The following is a 22,342-nucleotide window of genomic DNA, read 5'->3' as shown; positions in this document are numbered from 1 at the left end:
ATTGATACTAGTATTTCATAGTGTTAAAATATTTGAGTACTTAAATTATAATTGTATTAATTAAAATATTGATGTTTAGGTGGAACAAATATTATCAAACCAACTGTTGAAATCAGACCTAAATACCTTAAACTCGTAGTTGGTGATCCAGCTGAATTCACTTGTCAGTCTCCTGGAGCGCCAACACTAGAATGGTATAGAGGATTAGATCAACAGTTCAACCCATCTGTGCGTTATTTATAATTACTTCTAAAATAAGTGTTATAATTACTAAATCATTGATTTAAATTTAGTATGTATCTGAGGATGGTGTGTTCCGTATTCCAGCAGTAAAACAATCCGATCAAGGCACTTATTTCTGTAGAGCAACAAATCAAAATGGCGAAACTGATTCTCAGCGAGTCACGATTTATATTGAACGTAAAATTAAAACATTGTGATTATTTTTAACTGCATAAACTAATATTTGTACTTTTATTAAAATAGCTTCCCAAAACGCAATAAATGGATCAAATGATTTATTGTCGCTGACAATAGATCCACCCCAATATTCGGGACCTGGTGATATTGTACGTCTTCAGTGTACTATTTCAGATGAGACTCAGTATGGTGTGAAATGGTCAAAAATAGGAAATCAACCATTGCCATATGGATCCGAACAAAGTTCAAGTGGTCTTTTGACTCTGCACCGTCTTAAACCTTCTAACTCTGGTGTATACGTCTGTTCAGCAATTTCATATAGATCTGGAGCGATTGAGTCAGAAGTTGAAGTACCAGTCAATATTGTGCAAAGAAGGTAAATATTATTAATCGAACAACTACATAAAATGGAAAAATAACTTTGGATTTTTGTTCAATATAGAAATCCTCCAAGCTTACGTATTGAACCAGACAGACAAATAGTTCCACAAGGAACCCTCGCAGAACTCAGGTGTCTGTCGACTACCGATCCTAGTCTTCAAGTACAATGGATTAAAGTCAATGAAAATTTAACGCCTAATGTTCAGGTATGTATACAATTGTACTTCTACACTTTGTCCGCCATGACATTAGAATCGCTATGTTTCATATACGAGTTATTTGCATATATTTTCTTTTTGAATCGTTTCAATCACTAATTACAATCAAAATACAAAATTCAATGTGTCAATCGTATGTTCATAAATGTCTTGTCTTGGAATAGCCAAAGTTTTGTTGAATATTAATTAATTCCTTTATAAAAGTAGGTAGCTAAAAATTGGCAGAGAAAAATGTCGAATATTGTTGTGTATACTCATACTTTAATAATTCTAATGTAGAGTACCTATGATAGTTTGAAAAAACTAGCTAATGTATTAGTTCAACGGCTGCAGCCAAACGCTCATTCAAAGTTAGGTACCATGTTTCGAATTATGAACAACACAGCCAACAAGTTTTGAAATTGAACAAGAAACATTTTACAACTGTATGACTCTTAGTAACTAAAATAAGGACCCCTTGACTGAATGAAACACTGATATGATCGATTTGACATATATAGTATTAAGACGATAAACAACACATTTGAAGTCAAGATCCTATTGTCTAACCTACGTATTACATTAAATTTAATCTAACCACAATAAGGTTTTAAAATAATTTCTGTTTTATTTATTATAATTAACCAAAACAGGTAGGTATATATTTCTTGTTCCATGTACTTAACCAATTTATAGTATTTCGTTATGTGTGTAGTATGAACAATTCAAATTACCTAGGTAGTAACATTTAATTCAAATTTTATAATTCGTAGATGAATTAAATAAGAAAATTAACAACGGTAATTTATTTTTTTTATCACTCCCAACTGTCTGTCAAAGTCAAGTTTGAATGTCTTGAGAATATTTCTCACTTCTGGGGAAAACAATCCTGGAACAGCGGGTATTTTCTATTTTAGCATTTGAGAATTTACATAGCCATGTTTAATTTCTCTTGGCCAACAAAATTTATATTATATTATTATATATTTTCCTACTTTACATATTATGACTTCTTGATTTTTTAGATAAGTGGATCCTTACTACGTATACCATCGGCTCAAGTCAAAGATCGTGGTATATATGTTTGCAAAGGTACAAATGAAGGTGGAACAGCACAAGCATCTGCTATTATTGATATTGAACGTACGTATCTATTAAAATTTAGAACATATTAATATATTAAATAAATTTGTATCAATCATCATACTTGTACATAATTTGTTAGGAAGGGAAGCTCCGACTGTTGAATTATACCCAAGCGCTAGACAAGTCGTAACTCTTGGAGGAAGTGTATTATTCCAATGCCGGGTAACTGGGGGAATTCCTACACCTATTATCAAGTGGACTAGACGCAATGGTGAAAGTTTACCAAGTCAAATGGAAGAGATTCCGCCGGGAGTAATCAAGTAAAGCAAAATTAAATGAAAACTATAATATTTTATTTCAAATATACTTAATATTATCTCAATGTATTATGTCTTAGAATAACTGGTATGGAAGCATCTAGTGCAGGAGAATATGTTTGTGAAGCCAGAAACAATGCTGGCATGACATCAGCTATAGCTGTTCTCGAAGTACAATCTCACCCCGTTATTAAGTTAAGGCCATCCGGTACCATAACTGTACTACCAGGAAAACCAGTTAAGCTTCACTGTCATGCTACTGGAAGCCCATCGCCCACCGTCACATGGACTAAGCTTACACAGGGTTATCCTTCATACCCGTAAGATTAATTTGATCAACTGATTTAATGAATTCAGTTTCAGCTAAAATTGTATTATTTCAGAGAATCTCGCAGTAACTCAGGGTCGTCTGACACAGCTGAATATGTAATAGGAAATGCTCAACCATCAGATTCCGGGACTTATTCTTGTATAGCTCAAAATTCTGCCGGGCCTGTGGAAGAACGAATACAACTAATTGTGTCTGAAGACGGAAACGAAATATACGGAGGAGAAAATGAAGGAAAATTAAATACAAATGAAGAAGAAAATAGAACATCTGGACCGTTCAGAGGTGATATAGCTGGAAATGACGAAAGTGGAGGTGTCATTTCTAATACGAAACCCGAAGATGAATTAGTAAATTTGGTAGGATCAAGAGCAGTCCTCACTTGCAATGCAGGTATGTGCAAATACTTAAATGATGTTCACCCCCTCATACTTATGTTACGGTATTAACACGAGAATCTATCCTACCTGTTTATAGATGCATCAGCATTTAGAGATCGCATTAAATTAACGTGGGCGAGAGGTAACCAACTCTCATTATCAGAAGAACATGATATCATCGATAATATGCTAATTCTAAGAAATGTCCAGAAATCGGATCAAGGGCAGTACAACTGTTTAGGGATCGAATCCGATGGAACTGTCGTATTTAGTCGATCCATTACATTAAAAGTAGTTGGTAAGTTTAAAATAAAATATTATCGTCTCAAATATTTATGCTTATATAACAATAATATATTTTGTAATTACTAACACGCTGACAGAAAAAAATCAACTTTGTACCGTTGGAGGTAAAAAAAAGAAATAATAATATTTTTACAATTTTTCACATAATTATCTACCTACACTATAATATTATAATATTATGAACGATTATCAAATAAACTTGCATATTTTAGAACCTCCGAGAATTGTTTTGAACCCAACACGACAAGTAGTTAAACGAGGTGACAACGCTCAAATTATGTGCACCGCAGAAGGAGATCAACCTATTACAATTACCTGGTCGAAATTGTCGAGTCGGTCATTACCACCAACTGTACAGACTAGTGGAGGATTTTTAAGAGTATATATTATATATATACATATATATATATGTTTTTTAATTCCATTTTATACCCTTATTTGTTTATGTGTAGTTTAATGGCATCACTGAACAAGACACTGGTAGGTATTTATGTAAGGCTGTAAACAACATCGGAGAAGCTGAATCTGTTGCTGAAGTCATAGTGAACGGTAAAACTTTAGTGAATAAAATTGTAAAAGAATTGAGTACATAAATCTATAAGATACATATTGATGAACAGTTTAACTTTGAAATATGCAATACAATTATTAAACTATACTGTTTAGATAACTCACGAGATCGTCCTGCTCCAATCATCAGAGCTATTGATCACAATCAAGAAGTATTTGAAGGCGGAACCACTAATCTCCGGTGTGTACTACCCAGATCAAGCGAAGTGAGTATTGTCAATAGTTATAGCTAATAATAAATATATATTTATACTTATCGATGTTTTTAACATTCAACAGCAATACACCGTGAAATGGAGTCGTACTCGATCACCACTTCCAAATGATAGTCAATTACGTGGGGAAGTACTAAGCTTACGAAACATACGTATGAATGACACTGATCGTTACTTATGTAAAGTCGATAGTCCGTACGGCACAACTACTGACTACATAGATCTCCGTGTTCTCCGTAAGTCATAAAAAATAAATATTATTTGAATAAGTATAGTATTGGTTTCGTTATTATTTCATTTTATTTTTATACTTTTTTTTTAAGTCAAAGTAGTTTTTAAGCTACGGGCATCGTATATAGAACGCATACATTATGTGTAAATACATTTTTAATTATTTTTATTTTTAAGAAGAATTATAATTAGGTGGTGGTAATACAACAAGTATTGCATTATATTGCATAAAATATTTTCTTCTAACTATACAATTTGAAAATTTCTATTTTCTATTTTATAATATTGATTAGGCACGTTTTAACTTTACAATATAATATACCTACACTGGTACAGTATTGTATATATATTATATATATAAATGTAACGTCATTCGATATTATAAAAGTTTAGCTTAACTTTTTAACTACTACCATTGAATATATAGAGTTTATTTTAATGTACATGCAATACAATCAATACACTATTTGATATTTTATAACTTATAAGCATTGCTAATACCAAGTATATTGGCCAAATCTAAACGTAATATGTGAACTATCCACTTTGGGATTTTATGCGATTTTCTTCACCTAGATTTATTTAATAATTAGTAATTACTTACTTTTAGAATAATTAGTGGTGCGTTTGTGACTATTTCTTTACTTCTTCGTCTGTCTGTAAATTACTGAAAAACATCCTACAATCAACTCTCGGTAACTCAAACCTTGAAAACTCAAAATTCTCGTTGCTTCGAACAAATAAAAATCCATTAAGAATAACATTAACACTTAATGTTTAAATAATCTTGTTAGCTCAAAATCAATTGGACAATTTTTCAATATCTCAGATTTTCTAATAAGTTGAATTGTTTGCCCCCGCCAATTTAAACGTCGAGTTATCGAGAGTCGACTGTATATAATTATTCACTATTAATCATCACTGGTATACTATGATTATTGATTGTACGTTTCAAGTATATAGTTTTACACTTTCACTATGCACAAGTATTTGTTTATCAGTTGGTTATATACAGGGTAATTCACCAAGAATGCTTATCTCCATTTATTCAATTGAAGTTATTCAAAATTTGAGTTTTGGAATTTTTGAATATACGTAAAGACCATATATAATTTTCAAATTCTTAAGATTTTCTATGCTACTTAAAGGGGTGGAGATAAATACTTCCGTTTTTCTAATGTTAACTCCCTTTTCTACAGTAATTTTTTCTGAAAATGTTGACGTATTAAATCAAAATTTGAACTAATCCTTACCTAGTTTTTCAGTTATTTAACACATTGTATACTAAGGATAAAAGGTCCATAGAAATGGGTTTGGAAAATATGGGGACAATAGTGATTTGAACATTTTATATATTTGTTTAAATGGTCCAAGTATTATAAATAGTAGATCTAATATTCAGTGCATTTACTATTTTAAAATAAAAATAAAAATAAATTTTACATCTATTTTATATTTTTGTGAAACCGTTTTAAACAATTATTAGTCTTAATATAAAAATTTTAATAATTAAGAAACTAGGCTTTAGAATTTTAAAATAGATACATGACAATTATTTACTAAATCATTTACAATAATAAAGGGGGGGAGTCTTATTTGAATAACAAAAGTTTGTTTAACCACAAGACACTCTTTTAGTAGTAAAACAATTCACTAGAATATGAAAATTCAAAACTCAAAATGTCAGGATTCGAATAAATGTTTTTTTTAAAGGCAAAAATGTTGCTTGGTGAATCATTTTGTATACTATTAAAATCAAAGAATCATATTTTAAATATTTTGTTGCGCTTTTTAATTTATTTATCTTCGCTTTTACATTTTTTATTCTTAAACACTTTGCTTTGTGTACATATGAGTAGAACCACAAATGCAAAAACTATATAGGCATTTTATGCAGTTAAAACATTTATGTTTCCATAACTGTCTAATGTCTATGTATACTCGTATTATACGTAGGTATACTGATGTACTGTACTTGTATCAACTTTGTAAACGTCCTGCACAGTTATTATTATTTGTGTTGTATCTGCAGGCGATACATATTTTATCATAATTACTTTTCTTATATATAATGCACCAATTTATGTTATAGCTAAATTTTAGTTTTAATATTATATGATTTTATTACTTCTTGCACGATTTTGTCAACTTCTATTGTGGTTTTCGCTTTTGGTGATGGTGGTTGTCTATGTTAACAAACTTCAGCATCTTGTCTGAGTGACGAGTTCCGCTGTAACGACGGGCCATGCATTTATTTTACACAGTATTGCGATGGCACACCGGACTGTTCTGACGGTTCGGACGAAGAAGATTCATGTTTGGAGAAGAAAAATAGAATTGGTTTGTCCCCGTGTTTTTTTTTTCATAACTAACTTCTAGGTACACACATTTTGCTTTCTTGATTATTAAAAATCCACCACACTGGTGCTATTCACTTGTCCAATAAATAAATGTACATATGCTCAAACGCTTACGGCTATAATAGTTATTTTTGTTTCGATACATTAAACTCATCAAGAAAGCACTGTACCTAACCTAACTATATATTGTACATAATCTATTAATCATTATATATATATATAGATACGTATATTATTGCAACCTAACTCAGGTAAAACTGTAAAAGACATTTATACATGTTATCAATTGTCTTATATTCATAATACTTATTTGTATTTTGATATTTTAAACGATCAAATGTAACCTTGTATACATATTTTGTAAAGGTCGGAACTCTGGTCTTTACATTAAGCCTAGCCAAGGAACGGTGTACATCGGTGACGTTTTAGAGCTTGAATGTATTTGGACCGATGATGCAAGCTCTAGCGAGTACAGTGAAATTACGTGGGCCAAAGTAAACGACGACATGGCAAACAATGTTGAAAACCTAGGATCCGTAATCAAGTGCGTTATTGCTAGGTTTAGCCAAATCTCTAAGTGATGATTTAAATTTTCAAAATCTTTAATAACATTGGATTCACTACTACAGGCTTAATGATGTAAAACCAGAAAACACTGGAACTTACAGATGTACTAAACGTGATAAAAACAATAATATCGTTACTGAAGATTACGAGTTGACCGTTACGCGTAAGTTATAATTTCCTTAGATAAATTAATTTAAAAATTTCTAACCGTGCATTTATACCATAACGCTTCTTGGAATTGCTTTACCTATTTTCGTAAGTGTTTCAAAACATAAGGTTTACTTAATATGAATTGTATTTTAATTGTATTTTTCGTTTACATAGCAACTCCGTCCGATGCGGCTTCGCCATCAGTTAGTACCAAGTACGCACCATACGGAAAATCTGTTGTAGTTGAATGTAATACCGATCTATCGCTGCCAGTCGAATATTCTTGGGCCAAATTTGGACCTCAAATGGAACCCATTTACGATCGCGTAAGACATAATATATAAAATACATTTTTAGCCACCATTTATCATTACCAATATTTTTAGAGAAACTTAACGCTGTACAACGTTACTGAAAAGAGCGCTGGACTGTATTTGTGCACAGCTTCGAACGAAATGGTGAGAATGGATATTCCAACAGTACTTGTCGTCACTGGAATCGTACCCTCATTCCGCGGCACCAACAGCTACTTAGCGTTCCCGACCCTCCTCAACACTTATTTGGAATTAAACATCGAAGTTCACTTCAAACCCGAAATGAACGATGGTACGTTATTATTGCGTTATAATAACCCTTCTTTTATTTATCGGTTTTTAATTCGACGCTATCATATTATTGTTTAAGGATTGATATTGTACAATGGTCAGAAACCTGGTGGCTCGGGTGACTTTTTCTCGTTCGGGCTCCGTGACGGTATTCCCGAGTTCCGTTTTGACGTCGGATCTGGAGCTGCGATCATAAAAGCGACTGAACCTGTGACATTAAACGAATGGCACGTGGCTAAGCTCGAAAGGGTTAAAAAACACGGTGCTATGTACATCGACGAACGCGGTCCGTACCGTGGTGTCAGTCCGGGAACGTTCCAAGGAATGGATTTGTCTCAACTCTTGTACATCGGCGGAGTGCCCGACTTTGGGTCGATACACAAAGACGTTGGTTTCCAAACCGGATTCATCGGTAAGTGCACACAACAGCTACAAATCAGTGGTGTATACTTACGTTGACTCCCAAACAAAAAACCTTACATTCCAAACAAACCTCCTGTATATTTTTTTAAGACCTATATCAACATTTTGAGTGATAATAAAACAATTCAATAATTGTTATGAAATCGGTAAGAACCTACCTCCTATTCAATATTTCACCAACGGTAAAAAAACTACCAAGATATTCAATTATATTTAAGTTGTTTTTTTGAAGTTGAATCAAACAATTGTTTTTATATATGCATATTATTATGAATTATGCATGTACACTATATTTATGCATTAGGTGCATATATTTCGTTATATACTCATATTACTATAAACTAAGAAAAAATTCGAAAACAATTTGAATTTAACTTGCTATAGTAGCAATAATAACATCAACGCTGTTCTCTACAGGTTGCGTCAGTGGTTTTAAATCGGAAACCCGTACGTATAACTTGATGAAGGACTCGGTGGACAAACAAGGTTTGGGCACGTGTGACGTTTGTTCCAACAATCAGTGTTTGAACCAAGGTATCTGCCAAGAAGCCCAAACCAGCCAGGGGTACACGTGCATATGTCAACCCGGTTACAGCGGCGAGTATTGTGACAAGATAAGTGAAGTGTGTACGCCGGGTAAGTCGGAGGTTTTTCGAAATCACTCTTAACAAAATAGACTCGTCAATCTATTGAAATTGTTTGTGGTTATTATAGGCATCTGTGGGCTTGGAGAATGTTTGGCCGGCCACGAAGAAATCGAATGCAAATGTAAAATCGGCACGCTCGGAAAGAGATGCGAACGCTCAGTTGAAATCATCGAACCGTATTTCACGGGCAAATCTTATCTAGCGTACCCGGCACCGACATCACAACAGAAGTATTTTTAAAAAAAAAACCACTCGCCTAAAATATATTGATTTAATGATTTACACATCTCGTTCTCTATGACAGTCGGCAAATGTTCTAATCGTACTGTTTTCGTGTATTTCAGACTAACAATATCCTTGAAAATCAATCCAGCGTCCTTGACCGACGGCGTGATTCTGTACGCAGCTCAAAACCACCAAGGAATTGGCCAATTCATGTCAGTGACGTTGAAGAACAGACAAGTGGAATTCCGCTACACCGTTGCCGGTATGTATTATAACCTGGAACTTAATGAATTCGCTAATTTTTTCTGAAAATCATTTTGACGAATATGGTCCAGTACAATTTTGATTCGTGATTTAAAATTTAAAACATTTTAGCATATATATATATTTTGGTTTTTTTTTTTATCAAAAAATGGATAATACCTTTGTGAATATATGTTTGTATTTATTGTACATATTATCAACTTTTTCAGTGCTTTTTAAATTAATATTTTTAAAAAAATGTATTATTATATCATATTATTCCCGAGTGACCGAGCCCTGGTAGTTGCTTTAGCATTATTAAATTATTTATAATATATTGATCTTATATATTGTATTATGTCCGTTATTGAAACGACGTGTTGTAACTCTTAAATTCCATTCAGGTATGACGTCCATGTTGCGAAGCAGACAAAACTTAGAAATTGGAGAGTGGACCACGATAACCGTTAGTCGTAACACGGAAACGCAGGAATGCAAATTGTCCGTCAACAAAGAAACGCCAATCAGATCCATCGAAAACGGTAACATGCACGCCTTGGAACTAAAAACCCACCTGTTTGTGGGTGGTTACGATTCGTACAAGGTGAAAATCGCTAAATCCGTGGAAGTCGAGAACAATTTCAAAGGATGCATAAAAATGGTAATGCCTGTAGTCTCTGGATGTTTGATTTTTATAATAATATATGGATCACTAAGATCTGACAATTGTGTTGGATGCTATGTGAGTCCCAAAACGGTACGACAGTGAAACTACTGAAAGGGTAGCTGAAATAACTATGTTGTGTCCGAACTTGACCATACATACATATTTTTATTTACATAACATTTTGCAAATAGCTTTGAATTTTTTTTTTTTTTTGTCGTTTCTATTAGTATACATTTGTATTACACTCGATATACACGCGTTACGTTACTCAATACTCGTGAGTTAATAAGTTCTAAGTCAAATCAATTTTAACATATATAAGTATAACGCTTTCATATTGTTTTTTTTTTATAAATAATAATGAACCTTCATCAAAACTTTAAAGTTTAATAAAACTAAAACTTCTTACTTGACGCAACACTCACATACCTAATACCTATGCTTTGACCAAAAAACAAATTAATAAACAAAATTACGTTTCAGCTCAAAGTGTCCGGAATGGACTTGGACATGATAAGTTCTACCGTGGATTCTGCGAACACAGAAGACTGCGTAGCTGCTCGGGGAGACGCCTGTTCGTATAACCACTGCAAGAATAACGCCAACTGCCACACCGCGCCCAAACTCTACGAATACGTTTGCGAATGTGAAAATGGATTCAGGTAAAGCAATTGCGATCGAATTCAACTATAATTATGATTTGTTCCTGTCGTGTGTACTGAAATGAGACGTGTTTATATGTGCTTGTATATATAGTGGTCCGAAATGTGACGTCGAAGCGAAGTTGTGTTCTACGCTGAAACCGTGTCTCAACGACGGCATGTGCACCGACATCGATTCGAGCTCGTACAGGTGCGATTGCCCCCTTGGACATTCTGGACCAACGTGTAACGAAAGTACGTATTGATCGTGGTTGACAAATTTTCATTTTTGTATTTTTAACGTGGACATTTTTTGCAGAGGTAGTGTTGGACATCACAGCCAATTTCAGCGGTAACAGTTACCTGCAGTTGGAAAACAGCCTACTGGACCGGAATAAGAGGGAACATTCCTTGTCGATGACATTCACGACAGATTCAGCCAACGGTCTGTTGTACTGGCAAGGCCAAGAACCCAACAACGACGGAGTTGTCGACAATTACATCGCTGTCTCGAGTGAGAAAATAACCATTAATTGTATATAATAATAATAATAAATCGTTGAAAAATCTGTTTAATATTTGAGTGTTTTTTTTTTTAAATTAAATTAAATCTTATTTCTATTTGTATAAATCGTGTCTCGTCTTGCAGTCGTCAACGGCTACGTGGAACTGAGTCACAGGTTCAAAGGCAGATCAACACCAGCCATCCGAGCCACGGACCATCACGTCAACAACAACGAACCCCACGTAATATTGATCCGCGGAAACGGGGCCGAATGGTCTCTAGATCTAGACAGGACGACCATTGAATACGGTAAAGAACGGGATGTGGATATCCAACAACTCTTGGAATCCACCGATTTGATATACATCGGTAAGTCGTATTTATTACATATAACTTAGTCAGAGGGATGGGGTTTAGGAAATCGTGGTGACCCCTCACTCATTAAGGCAAATTTCAAAAAGTTCTTTAAATTAATAACTTTAATTAAATGAAATACATTTCTAATGACAATGTATTATAATTATGTATTCAAATCTATTAGGTTGTTGATTTACTTTATTGTAACTATTATTAATTATTTTACGCAGGTGGAGTACCGGAAGTCATATTGACGTCGAATGACAACCATTATAAAGGGTATGAAGGTTGTATCGGTGACGTGCGTATCCAGGACTCAGGATACGTGAATTTGGGCCAAAAGTCGTTGTCCGGCAAAAATGTTGCTTCGTGTAACAGGTAGGTGACGTCATACCATGGACAATATTATTTTTTGTGCATCAATATTATAAAATAAAATACTATTAGCAGGGCTGTGAATGTATCGCACTAAAGAACTATATTTAAAAACTTACTTCCTTCTACAAAAGAGCAACAAGATCATTTTAAAAACGTACAAACGCATTAATAATATTCACAGCCCTGGTTATGTTTTTGTTCGCCCGAGCTAATAATAATGTGTTTTATCTTTGTCTTTCCGACACGCTGCTTTTCCACGACTCGTGATGGGTAATAATAATAATAATAACAACCCTAATAACACTAATCGATCGTTTTCATTTACGACGCAGTTATTATTATAAAAAGAACGACTTAAGGCGTATACCTTCTTCGTTGATATTCACTCAAACCACCAACGACCAAGTGGTGTTTCAGGTGGACCCCCGGTGGCCCACGGCCCCCGCGTGGCCGGACCTTAACGAAACCGGAAATGATGTCTCCGACACCAATAACAAATGCTTTTGTACACACAATAACTTTAGCATAAGGCTTATGTTAACTACGTTGTTTTTGATATTATTGTTGACTAATTTATAACGTCCCGTGGGAAAATATTACCATTTTACCAATATGTTATTATCCTATGTATATATATATATAAATTTATATATTATATACCACACTGGTTGTGATTTTATGTTATGTACCATAATAGAATATATTATGTATATTGTATATATATACTATTATTTATAATAAGCGCGTGGTGATTATATAAGAATATGTATTTTGTTTGATACGTATATACCTAATATCACGTGTCGATGGCTGCAAATAATATTATAATAGTTTCTCAAATCGTTTCGTTTTACACCGTCCGACTGAAAAATGTAATATTAGGTATGTATAACCCATTACCCAATATTTTTATTCGTTGCACATCGTAAAAATGCATTAAAAAAAATAAGCACGTTTAATTTAACTACTTTTAACATTTATATTTTTTTATAATATAGTATATAGATACCTATATAATATTAACGTTTGTAATTTAAGATGTTAAGGTATTTTAAACAAAAGTGTCAATTTCACGCCTAAAACATATCTTTATTTTATACTATGATTTAACAGAAACATGCACTTTTGAATAAGGAATAAATTCCTCGCTCTATATAATGTTGCCCAAACGTATATAAAACATGTAACGTGAACGACGGGGCACTATATGTTCGATAGCTTTCACATTCACTCATTATACTCGTATATCTATTACACCTATGTATATGTGTATATGTACTTACGAAGTACCATCGCTTCTGTAAGTCTGTATAAAATAATTTTTTTTTAAATGCTGTAAACACGCGTTTCTCGGTTTTTGCACATCGTATTAACAATTAGAAATAACGTATGGCATTGGTGTAATTAGGGGATGGTATATGGTGTGCCTACTACTGGTGTCTATTATATTGTTATCGATGTTTGATAAATTATTATTTAAAAATAGTATCTATAGTCAGGTACTAAAGGAAATGTAATAAAATGTTTTTATTACTTCTACAGTCTAACGTTTATAACATGTTTGTATCATTAGTAAATATGCTGGTTGGTCGATTTTTGTTATTGGAGTGAGTAATCCTCAAGTGTTTGACAACAGACCATGGTGAAAAACAATCATGTATAATTTCAAATTTGAGTTAGATTTATTTATTTATTTATATATTTATTTATTTATTTATTTATTCCTTTATAATATATTTCATTTAAAAATACTGGTTCATAAAAATAACCTATCTATAAAAAAAAAAAATGACCCTTATTTGGTTAATAATATTTATTTTAATGGTTAAAGTAAACATAGCTTAGTATAATTTTAAAAATCGTTTCCCATCTGCAGTTAATACACTTTATTTTTCCTACCTGGAACCGGGTGTCTAATATAATTTTAAGATTTTTAGCATCCACGTTACCCCTAATTGTGCCAATACAACGTGCATACTAGAATTTTAAACAAAAATAAATTTGACTATGGTCCATTTCGTATTTTGATTACGGTCCAACTAATGTTTTCGTTATGGTCAAAACCTGTTACGTCATATACTGAGCATCCCCAAAACGTATAAATTCACGACAAACCATTTCAATTTACAGGGTAGTGTTTATAGTGGGTTATGGGTACACCTCACGGCTACGGATGTCTTAATGATAAAAATTGCTGCTCGTCGAATTTACTAAAGGTATTGTTATTATCAGGGCTGTGAATCAAATGCACTAAGTAAAGGTAACTATTAAATATGTATACACTTGCACATTAAACATAACCAAAATATCCACGAAAACTTCAAAATATGCAAGAATGTTTTATTTGATTCTTATTAAGGTTACGTTAGTAACTGCCCTATTCTTTTTATTCAATTATATTATTCATAATATATACCTATTTTCTGCGTTTTCCAAACAAAAATATAATATAAGTATAGCGGAGATTACTTGGTATTTACCTAATTCACTTGACATTTTTCTTCGGAATTTATTATATTCATTAACATATTATGCATCTACCTTGATTAAAATAAAAACCCTTATCAGTAGGTATTATTACAATTATATTCGACTCTTTGTCCAATCAAAATACACATCGACATTAATAATTTACTAAAATTAAGAAAAATATACAAAAAATTAGTTTTTATATTCACTCTAGTGAAACAAAATATTTTAACCGACATTTTAATTTCTTCTATAAAGTAACAACGCAAAACAAAAAAAAACACTAATATATTATCAAATTCACAGCCTTGTTAGTAGTTAATTTTGTGTTATATTATATATAGGTAGGTCAAATTTGTAAACGTTAAAATCGCACCACTCAAAATCAACAATAGCTGCTAAGCTATTTTGATGTTCCAACGCGTTGCAATAATATTATGTTGTGTTAAGGGAAGATTATATTATATTGTTAATTAGATAATAATGTTTCATTTTTGTCACGACTTTCACGGCACTCGCGATCGTCTGTGTTTATGGCGTATATTATAATAATATACACTTAGTAATAACATTTGTTTAAAGCAATAAATATCTTGTATCGGTCAATATTTTCATATTTTTACTTAAACACGCACCTTTACGTATTGTTGGTTTACTTAGTAATGGTTTTCTTTTTATTGCTACAAATGTCGGGTCGCATGAACAATCTCTAAATATTTAACAAATCATTAGTTATCCTTAAAATATGACGCACAGGATTGGCCCATTACATTGTATTATTAAACCATTTTATCAAATATCAACACATTTTTCATGCAACCCGGCATGAGTGTTATAATTTTTATTCTACGAAGACGTCTGCAGGAGCGAGAACAACTCAGATTTTTCTGCTTTAATTATGGATGGTATAGTCAATTCGCTATTTGTTTTTAAAACGATCCTGTCAAAGACTCGCAGACACTCCTTACCCTTATAATATTTATACAAATATGTGTTCAGAATGATTCATCTTATGATAATAGTTTCAATATTAAATAGTGAATTGTAGCCACTGTAGGGTTTTTGTTGAATTTTAAATTTTAAAGCGAATCATAAATGTATAAAATATTACAACTTAAAAATGTTCATGCCTCGCTTTAAAGATAAAAAATACATTAAATTGTCAATAAAATGCATTAGAAAATATTTTTACTCTTAAATTTGATTATTTGTTCAATTCATCCTTATTGTGTATGACACAAAATCGATTCTGCTTGAACACAAATTTTCTGTGTGTACCTAAACGTTTGTAAGTGTCTATATATACGATCCAAAAGAACACCCTTACCCAAGACACAATAAAGCATTATTTTAATACAAAACATTTACGGTTAAGCACCCTCTTTTAATTTATTTTCCTCCATTTTATGGAACAACTGCAACGCTATCTGTACCACGTCCGGGTCAATCATTTAGCGATATATATTTGAACAACTATTTTTACCTAATAATATGTAAAACAATAATTTGTTTTGTTTAATCCGCTTCTGCTTATGTCAACTTGGGGCCAATCGCACGGAGTGGTAAAGACACGACGAACAAAAACACGACAACCAGACGTATTCTGATTTTTTGCCTTTTGTTTTACTGTTTTCAGACACGACGTCAACAATATCATTCAAAGAAACGAATAATATGATCGACGAACAAAACGCACCGCAGTCCAACAACCGCGGGCAACGCTTAAGACAACAACAATATTTTATTATATAATTTCGTAAAACAAAAAACCGTTGTTTTTATTTTTTAGTTTAAAATATTATTTTATAATCAAATCGCTTTTAACGACGCCTACTTTTGTAATTTTTAAACTCATTAGCGTTTATAGTCTCTAAAATGAATAATAATATTATGTATTAATATAATATTGTCATCCAGTTATAATATATAATAACACACCGGCCTGTTGTCATGCATAATTTTATGTATATCACAACTCTGCAGCGTATAGTTATGTAATTTTTCATATTTTTGTATTAATTTTTACTGTTTCTGTGCGTCGCCAAATACCACCAAACGAAATCGTTATTCTACGCAGCCCATATATATCATTTTTATAAATCATATATACTCTCGTAATTCAAGCATTCGTCCAATCATGACGTGTCCTCAAACAACGACCCACTCGAGAGTCGAGGCTCAATGTTTTCGTTTTCGTATAAATACACATGATGAATTCCACGGCGGACAGAACAAATTAATCTCCTCCCTCTCGGCCCCGCCGGGTAGACTAATTTATATTATTATTGTATTATTAATTTAACACTATTATATTTATACATTGACTATTAATAAATCGTATATCATATCGTGCCATACATTTTCTATATTATTTCCATCCGGCCACATAAATAAAACGTAACTAGAGTAAATTTAAATGCTTAATGCTTCAAAATATATTAAAAATACTTGCACAGTTTTTTTACGGAAATATAAGGTTCAAATTTCAAAAAGTTGAATATTTCAACAAAAAAATGTTAGTATTAATTTATCATAGTTTGAAATCATTATTCGTAGGGACTTGAAACATTTATGCCAAACTATATGTACCGTTGAAACCTTGTTTATTTGGGGCATAGTTCTAGGTACAAGGTACGGTAAAAGTCGTCGTATTGTCGTAAATACTGACGATAATGAAGGGTACACAAATTAATAGTTTTACATACTTCGCTCAACCAGTCAACCATAATGTGTTGTCCGGCGCGTTGTATAGGCAAAATAGGTACATTTCTACAGGTTCAATATCGTCCATAATTACATGATAACTTATTGCGCACAATTCAAAACGTGGCGGACTCCGCAACGCCAACAACCACCCGAATCCACACCCATGGACTCCAGTCGTATGCGCGGAGTAACCACATTCTCTCGGCGAACGGAGTATAGTTATGAATGTATGAATGTATGATAAAAGTATCCGATATTGTATACGCAATCAAACACTAAGATATCTGAACACAACGAAAATTCTTAAAAACATAGGGTAAGTCCATAAAAAATGTTTAAAAGTAAATAAGCTGTTAAAACAATTGTAAAATGATGTGTCAAGTATCAAAAAACGATCTATGAGTCAATTAAAGCAAAGAATAGCCTATTTGTTTTATATAATTGGGCAGTAATCTATTAAAGTAGACGTATTCACATAGTGTATCGCTTGTTTAGGATAACACTAGATTTTATACAATGGATATGATTAAATATAATTAGTATTCAGAGGTACAACTATTTAAAACTATAATATAGTAAACAATTTTTTTCATAGGAAATGATTTATTGTTAAATCCAACACATTTAATGGGTCAGTGTTATCAATAACCTACTAATGACGATGCCTATAAATAGTGTTATATGCTCTATAATACACAGCAGGACAACTTTTAAAGTTTCACACACTGGAAGTTAAACCAAAAATTCTGTCAAAAAACATGATTTAAAACATATACATTTCTTTTTAATATTTGAAAATTTTTCATTATTATGAATCAAACAAATTATAACCATCTCATTTTTTACTTTTTAGTTAAACTTACAATTTATATAACATAAGTACATAACTTTTTGAGATATTACATTTAATTTAAAATTTCCAAGGTTAGGTAGATAGCTATAAAACGTACACAAAACTGTATAGTATATAAAAACCAACCATTTTAATAAATGAAAAAAGGGAGGAGAACTCAGAAATTTTATGACAAATGCATTTCAAAAAGCGAAAACAAAAAATTCCAAGTATCTGCCCATTTATAGTTATTTGTTATTGAATTACATTAAAATAAGAAAATTTTTGCACCAGAAATCGTTAAATGGATAAACAATATTCAATGTCAAACAAATTTGAGCTTCAAACACTCATGAATTATTAGAAAAAAATAAATTTTATTTTGTCAAAAACTAGCTTTGTGTAAAAATTCCAGTTTTTCTAATTTTTTTGCAAATGTAAGTAACTAAATATGCAAAAATATTAATTTTGAATAATTTAAAGACATATTAGCAACAATAATTACCAACAAAATGGTTTAATATTTTTATTCATTATAGTTTTGCATCAATACATATCACAGATTATTTTAAATAGTTATTATACTAATAAAATATGTCAAAGTTGAAATTGCCTTTTGGAGTTATCTTTGTGAACACTGCTACAATCAAACATCAAAATATAGCACAGTGGTTAACTTCAAAAAGGTGAACATTGTAAGTCGTAAGCTCCAAAACTAAATATGATTCATAGAACTATAATCATTAAATATATTAATAGTTTTGAAATCAATTTAAAATACAACCTTTTATAATTTTTACTTTTTTTAAAAATATATGTTGTACATAAACTATAATCCAATATTGTGTATTAGGATTAGTGGTTTGATTTAAAGTACTCTTGAAGGCATAACCACATCAATTACATCCTTAACCATGAATCGTATCCTAGGTGATATTTTAGATCTCATTTCATCAGATACCAAATATATTAAATGTTCGAATATATCTGCCAAACTTATCTGTAATTATTGAAAAAGGTTATTACTAATACATTTTATTTAATAATTTAAAATACTTGAATGACAAATAAAAATTCAAAATACTTTTTCATTTAACTCTTTGCCAGCTACTTTTAGAAGATTGCAAAGATACTCAAGAGACCTTTCTTTAGTTTTAGATTGCAACGTTTTTATACAGTAGTGAACAACATACGGAGATATTAATGACTGTTTAAAAATTTCACCAATAAATCTAAAAACAGAAATATTAATAACAATTAATTATTTTATGAAAAAAATGTTATCATTCTATTTTCTAATAATTATGTCTCAGGAATCATAGGAAAATGGTATGGAAATCTTTCACCAATAAATTCACATAGGAAAAGTTTATAAGTAAAAAGACCCATAATTGTTCTTATATTTGAAAGTATCAAAAACAACCCTATGTAGGGCCCGGATATATTCTTACCTATATAATTTGATAATTATTAGCCAATAAAATAAATAAAAATAAAAATCTCTCTAATGTTAAAAATTACAGATTAAAATGGATTATTCTAAACTTAAAATTTATTATATTATGAGTTTATATGATGGAAGTAACACAAGAGGGTATAATGTCTGCAGTATGCTTAAGTATTTAATTTAAGCAATGTACCTGACACAACCAATTGTTTGCATTTTAAGTCTTCTTTGATTTTGTTCTTGTTCCACAGACATAAGTAATGTCTCAGTGTCATTTAAACATTGCTTTTGAAAATAATTCTGACAAAATGTGACTACACATTTTTTTAATGACTTCTGGTAAGTTAGATGATTTCCAGTTTGACAACTTATAGTTATGTCAAGAACTCTGCATAAAGAGGCGTATAAAGATCCAAATGAAGGTTCGTCAAAAGCCTGGAATGAAATTTGATTTAATACATTTTTTATATATGGTTTACACAAAAATGTACTATTTTATTTACTTTAAGAGCAACAATATTAGCAATATTTTCAAGACATTCCACATTTTCTATTGGCAATTTTTGAAATTCATCGACTAGCTGATCAAATGTTGTCCAAGTAAGTTTGTTTAATATAGATAATACATTTTTATACAACTTAAAATGATAAATAAAATTAATCAAGCATTCTCAAAATAAAAATAAGTATGCAACATACCGATAAGTAATGAGTTTCCTTCCAGACTTGGTGTTCATTATTTGGCTATAATAAATAGATTTATTAAAATTAAATTAAGAAGTAATTATTTATTTTAATTGATAGTTACTTGTATATCTGAATTATTTTCATAGAACGTAATTGGATTCAATTGAACAGTATACTGCCAAGAATGCTTTATAATATTTGTTTGTACCTAAAATTGTACAAATAATATTTTTTTCATATATTTCACCAATTACTTATTCAATATTAAGAAGAAAATTATGAAAAACTACAAATTAATAATAAAAATGTCACATACTTCATTTATACTCAGATTCTCCAAATTTACTTCTTCTGATTCAACCTAAAAAAGTTAATTACAAACATATTATTATCAACAAATAAGTTATAAAGGTAAATAACAAATAGATATTGTTTTTTAGCTTTTATGAATTACAAAATATTGCAGCTCAGCGATATCATGGCAATAAGTAATAATAATAGTTAAGGATAATAGACAAATAAATGAATGCATATTTATTACTTATTAATATTTTCTAAGCAGCAATGATAGTTTTTTCTGTTAAATTGAAAGATTTGTAAATTACTAAAAACTTATTTAAATATTTAAATTTTATCAAAATATAGGTACCTAAATTACAATACAATTATTGTAAATAAGTACTTAGTTTCAATCAATTAACAGATCAATTCAAATAATAGTTACACAACAGTGGATATCAAATGGGTGGTGATGAGGGGGATAGATCTATTATTACTTTTTTAAATATTTATAGTAATATAAATAATTAACTATATTTTTAATAATCAAATGGTGCATGTTAATAAAAGCCACACATCCCTCATTATTAAAAAATCATTTGACAGCCACTGGTATACAGATAACCGTGATTTAACGGTCCAAAGCTAATCAACCATTCAATCTTTAACGACTAAACCATTAATTTATTATTTTTTTTATCAAATATTAGGTACATTACCTCATTTATTTTAAAATTATTCAACAGATTATTTTTTTGTCTATTGTTTACGACCATTTTAAAAAATATAATATCGTAAGTAATGAAAATGTAATTTTGTGTTATGTACAGAATACAGATTTATATTGTAAATTGAATTTCAATGCAAAATATAAATTTGAAAGAAAAATAAATAAATAAATAATAATCAAATGCTCTTAAGAGAAACCGAACACTAACAATATAATTTTTTAACGTTAACTATAAGTATAAAATAAATAATAATACATATAAAAATATAATAAAATATTAAAAAACATTACCAATTAATGCATGATACATTGATATCTGTAATCTACAAAAACATTCTTATCAGAGGAAGATAATACAAAATTTTTCTTTTCAAATGTCAACAAATATGACCACAGTGTGGGGCCGGGACCACAGATCTGATATATAAACATACTGTGGCCGGGACAGATTTCCCGATTTTGATAGCGGTAGTGATAAGCTTTTGGCCGATGTCGAAATGATAAGAGTGGTTGTTCTTTGGTATAACATCGGTTACACAGTGACCAACTTGAGGTGGTGTTGCATAGCAAGTCGAGGGATATTTTCGATTTGCGGAGCGGAGTGACGGCGCCGAGGTAGATTACTATCTATAAACCTTGCCACAGTGGTACCACAAAATCCGTGAGTTTGAAATAATATTTGATTAGGTCTTACGATATCTAAAAATAATAATTAATAAATATAATATTTATATCTAAGGTGGAAATAATATATCCACCTTAGATATACCCACGATTTAAGATAGTACTATCTTAAATCGTGGATATACCTATAAGCTCTTGTTAGAAATAATAAATTGGTATTTTTTAGTAAACATTTAAAATATTATCTACTAGCTGCCAATGAAACTCGCTGTTGTGAAACTCTTACTCGGCGATGCAGACGACAATGTCGTTGAAATGTCTTAGAGAAGTCACTCCTGTTGAAAACTCCTGTTAAAAAACAAACATTTA

At 31.1% G+C, this 22,342-nt stretch overlaps 2 protein-coding genes across 13 annotated transcripts in view; one reads left to right on the top strand and one right to left on the bottom strand.

Moving 5' to 3' along the window:
* LOC111033044 (basement membrane-specific heparan sulfate proteoglycan core protein) overlaps positions 1-17,025 on the top strand; it is a 157,703-nt gene extending 140,678 nt beyond the window's left edge. For 10 of the 11 annotated variants that reach the window (XM_022313607.1, XM_022313609.1, XM_022313610.1 and 7 more), the window contains 29 exons: positions 80-228; positions 294-420; positions 487-796; positions 863-1,007; positions 2,024-2,141; positions 2,224-2,404; positions 2,482-2,721; positions 2,785-3,122; positions 3,207-3,407; positions 3,628-3,794; positions 3,868-3,964; positions 4,082-4,191; positions 4,265-4,436; positions 6,637-6,771; positions 7,158-7,335; positions 7,421-7,521; positions 7,683-7,834; positions 7,895-8,114; positions 8,193-8,525; positions 8,954-9,172; positions 9,251-9,413; positions 9,528-9,670; positions 10,056-10,312; positions 10,802-10,980; positions 11,075-11,214; positions 11,279-11,473; positions 11,609-11,833; positions 12,052-12,199; positions 16,305-17,025. In XM_022313607.1, coding sequence (XP_022169299.1) covers positions 80-228; positions 294-420; positions 487-796; positions 863-1,007; positions 2,024-2,141; positions 2,224-2,404; positions 2,482-2,721; positions 2,785-3,122; positions 3,207-3,407; positions 3,628-3,794; positions 3,868-3,964; positions 4,082-4,191; positions 4,265-4,436; positions 6,637-6,771; positions 7,158-7,335; positions 7,421-7,521; positions 7,683-7,834; positions 7,895-8,114; positions 8,193-8,525; positions 8,954-9,172; positions 9,251-9,413; positions 9,528-9,670; positions 10,056-10,312; positions 10,802-10,980; positions 11,075-11,214; positions 11,279-11,473; positions 11,609-11,833; positions 12,052-12,199; positions 16,305-16,341 — 5,180 coding nt within the window. In that variant the 3' untranslated portion in view covers positions 16,342-17,025. The remainder of the gene's footprint in view (positions 1-79; positions 229-293; positions 421-486; positions 797-862; positions 1,008-2,023; positions 2,142-2,223; positions 2,405-2,481; positions 2,722-2,784; positions 3,123-3,206; positions 3,408-3,627; positions 3,795-3,867; positions 3,965-4,081; positions 4,192-4,264; positions 4,437-6,636; positions 6,772-7,157; positions 7,336-7,420; positions 7,522-7,682; positions 7,835-7,894; positions 8,115-8,192; positions 8,526-8,953; positions 9,173-9,250; positions 9,414-9,527; positions 9,671-10,055; positions 10,313-10,801; positions 10,981-11,074; positions 11,215-11,278; positions 11,474-11,608; positions 11,834-12,051; positions 12,200-16,304) is intronic. The other variant, XM_022313613.1, reaches the window with a different exon arrangement.
* A 1,669-nt stretch (positions 17,026-18,694) lies between these two features.
* On the bottom strand, positions 18,695-21,395 carry LOC111033043 (eukaryotic translation initiation factor 4 gamma 3-like). Of its 2 annotated transcripts, none has more exons than XM_022313605.1 (9): positions 21,339-21,395; positions 20,657-20,701; positions 20,462-20,548; positions 20,353-20,397; positions 20,157-20,291; positions 19,847-20,088; positions 19,291-19,438; positions 18,991-19,206; positions 18,695-18,921 (listed from the first exon to the last, which is right to left on the bottom strand). In XM_022313605.1, the coding sequence occupies exons 1-8, from the start codon at positions 21,393-21,395 to the stop codon at positions 19,075-19,077; spliced, it is 891 nt and encodes a 296-aa protein (XP_022169297.1). In that variant the 3' UTR covers positions 18,695-18,921; positions 18,991-19,074. The 2 variants fall into 2 exon arrangements, with proteins under 2 accessions (XP_022169297.1, XP_022169296.1); XM_022313604.1 differs by having other exon boundaries at positions 18,695-18,940; positions 19,007-19,206.
* Between the last annotated feature and the right edge of the window lie 947 nt (positions 21,396-22,342).

Source organism: Myzus persicae, unplaced genomic scaffold (genome assembly GCF_001856785.1).
Source record: "Myzus persicae strain clone G006 unplaced genomic scaffold, MPER_G0061.0, whole genome shotgun sequence".
Taxonomy (NCBI): domain Eukaryota; kingdom Metazoa; phylum Arthropoda; class Insecta; order Hemiptera; family Aphididae; genus Myzus; species Myzus persicae.
This window is presented reverse-complemented; position numbering and strand designations above follow the sequence as displayed.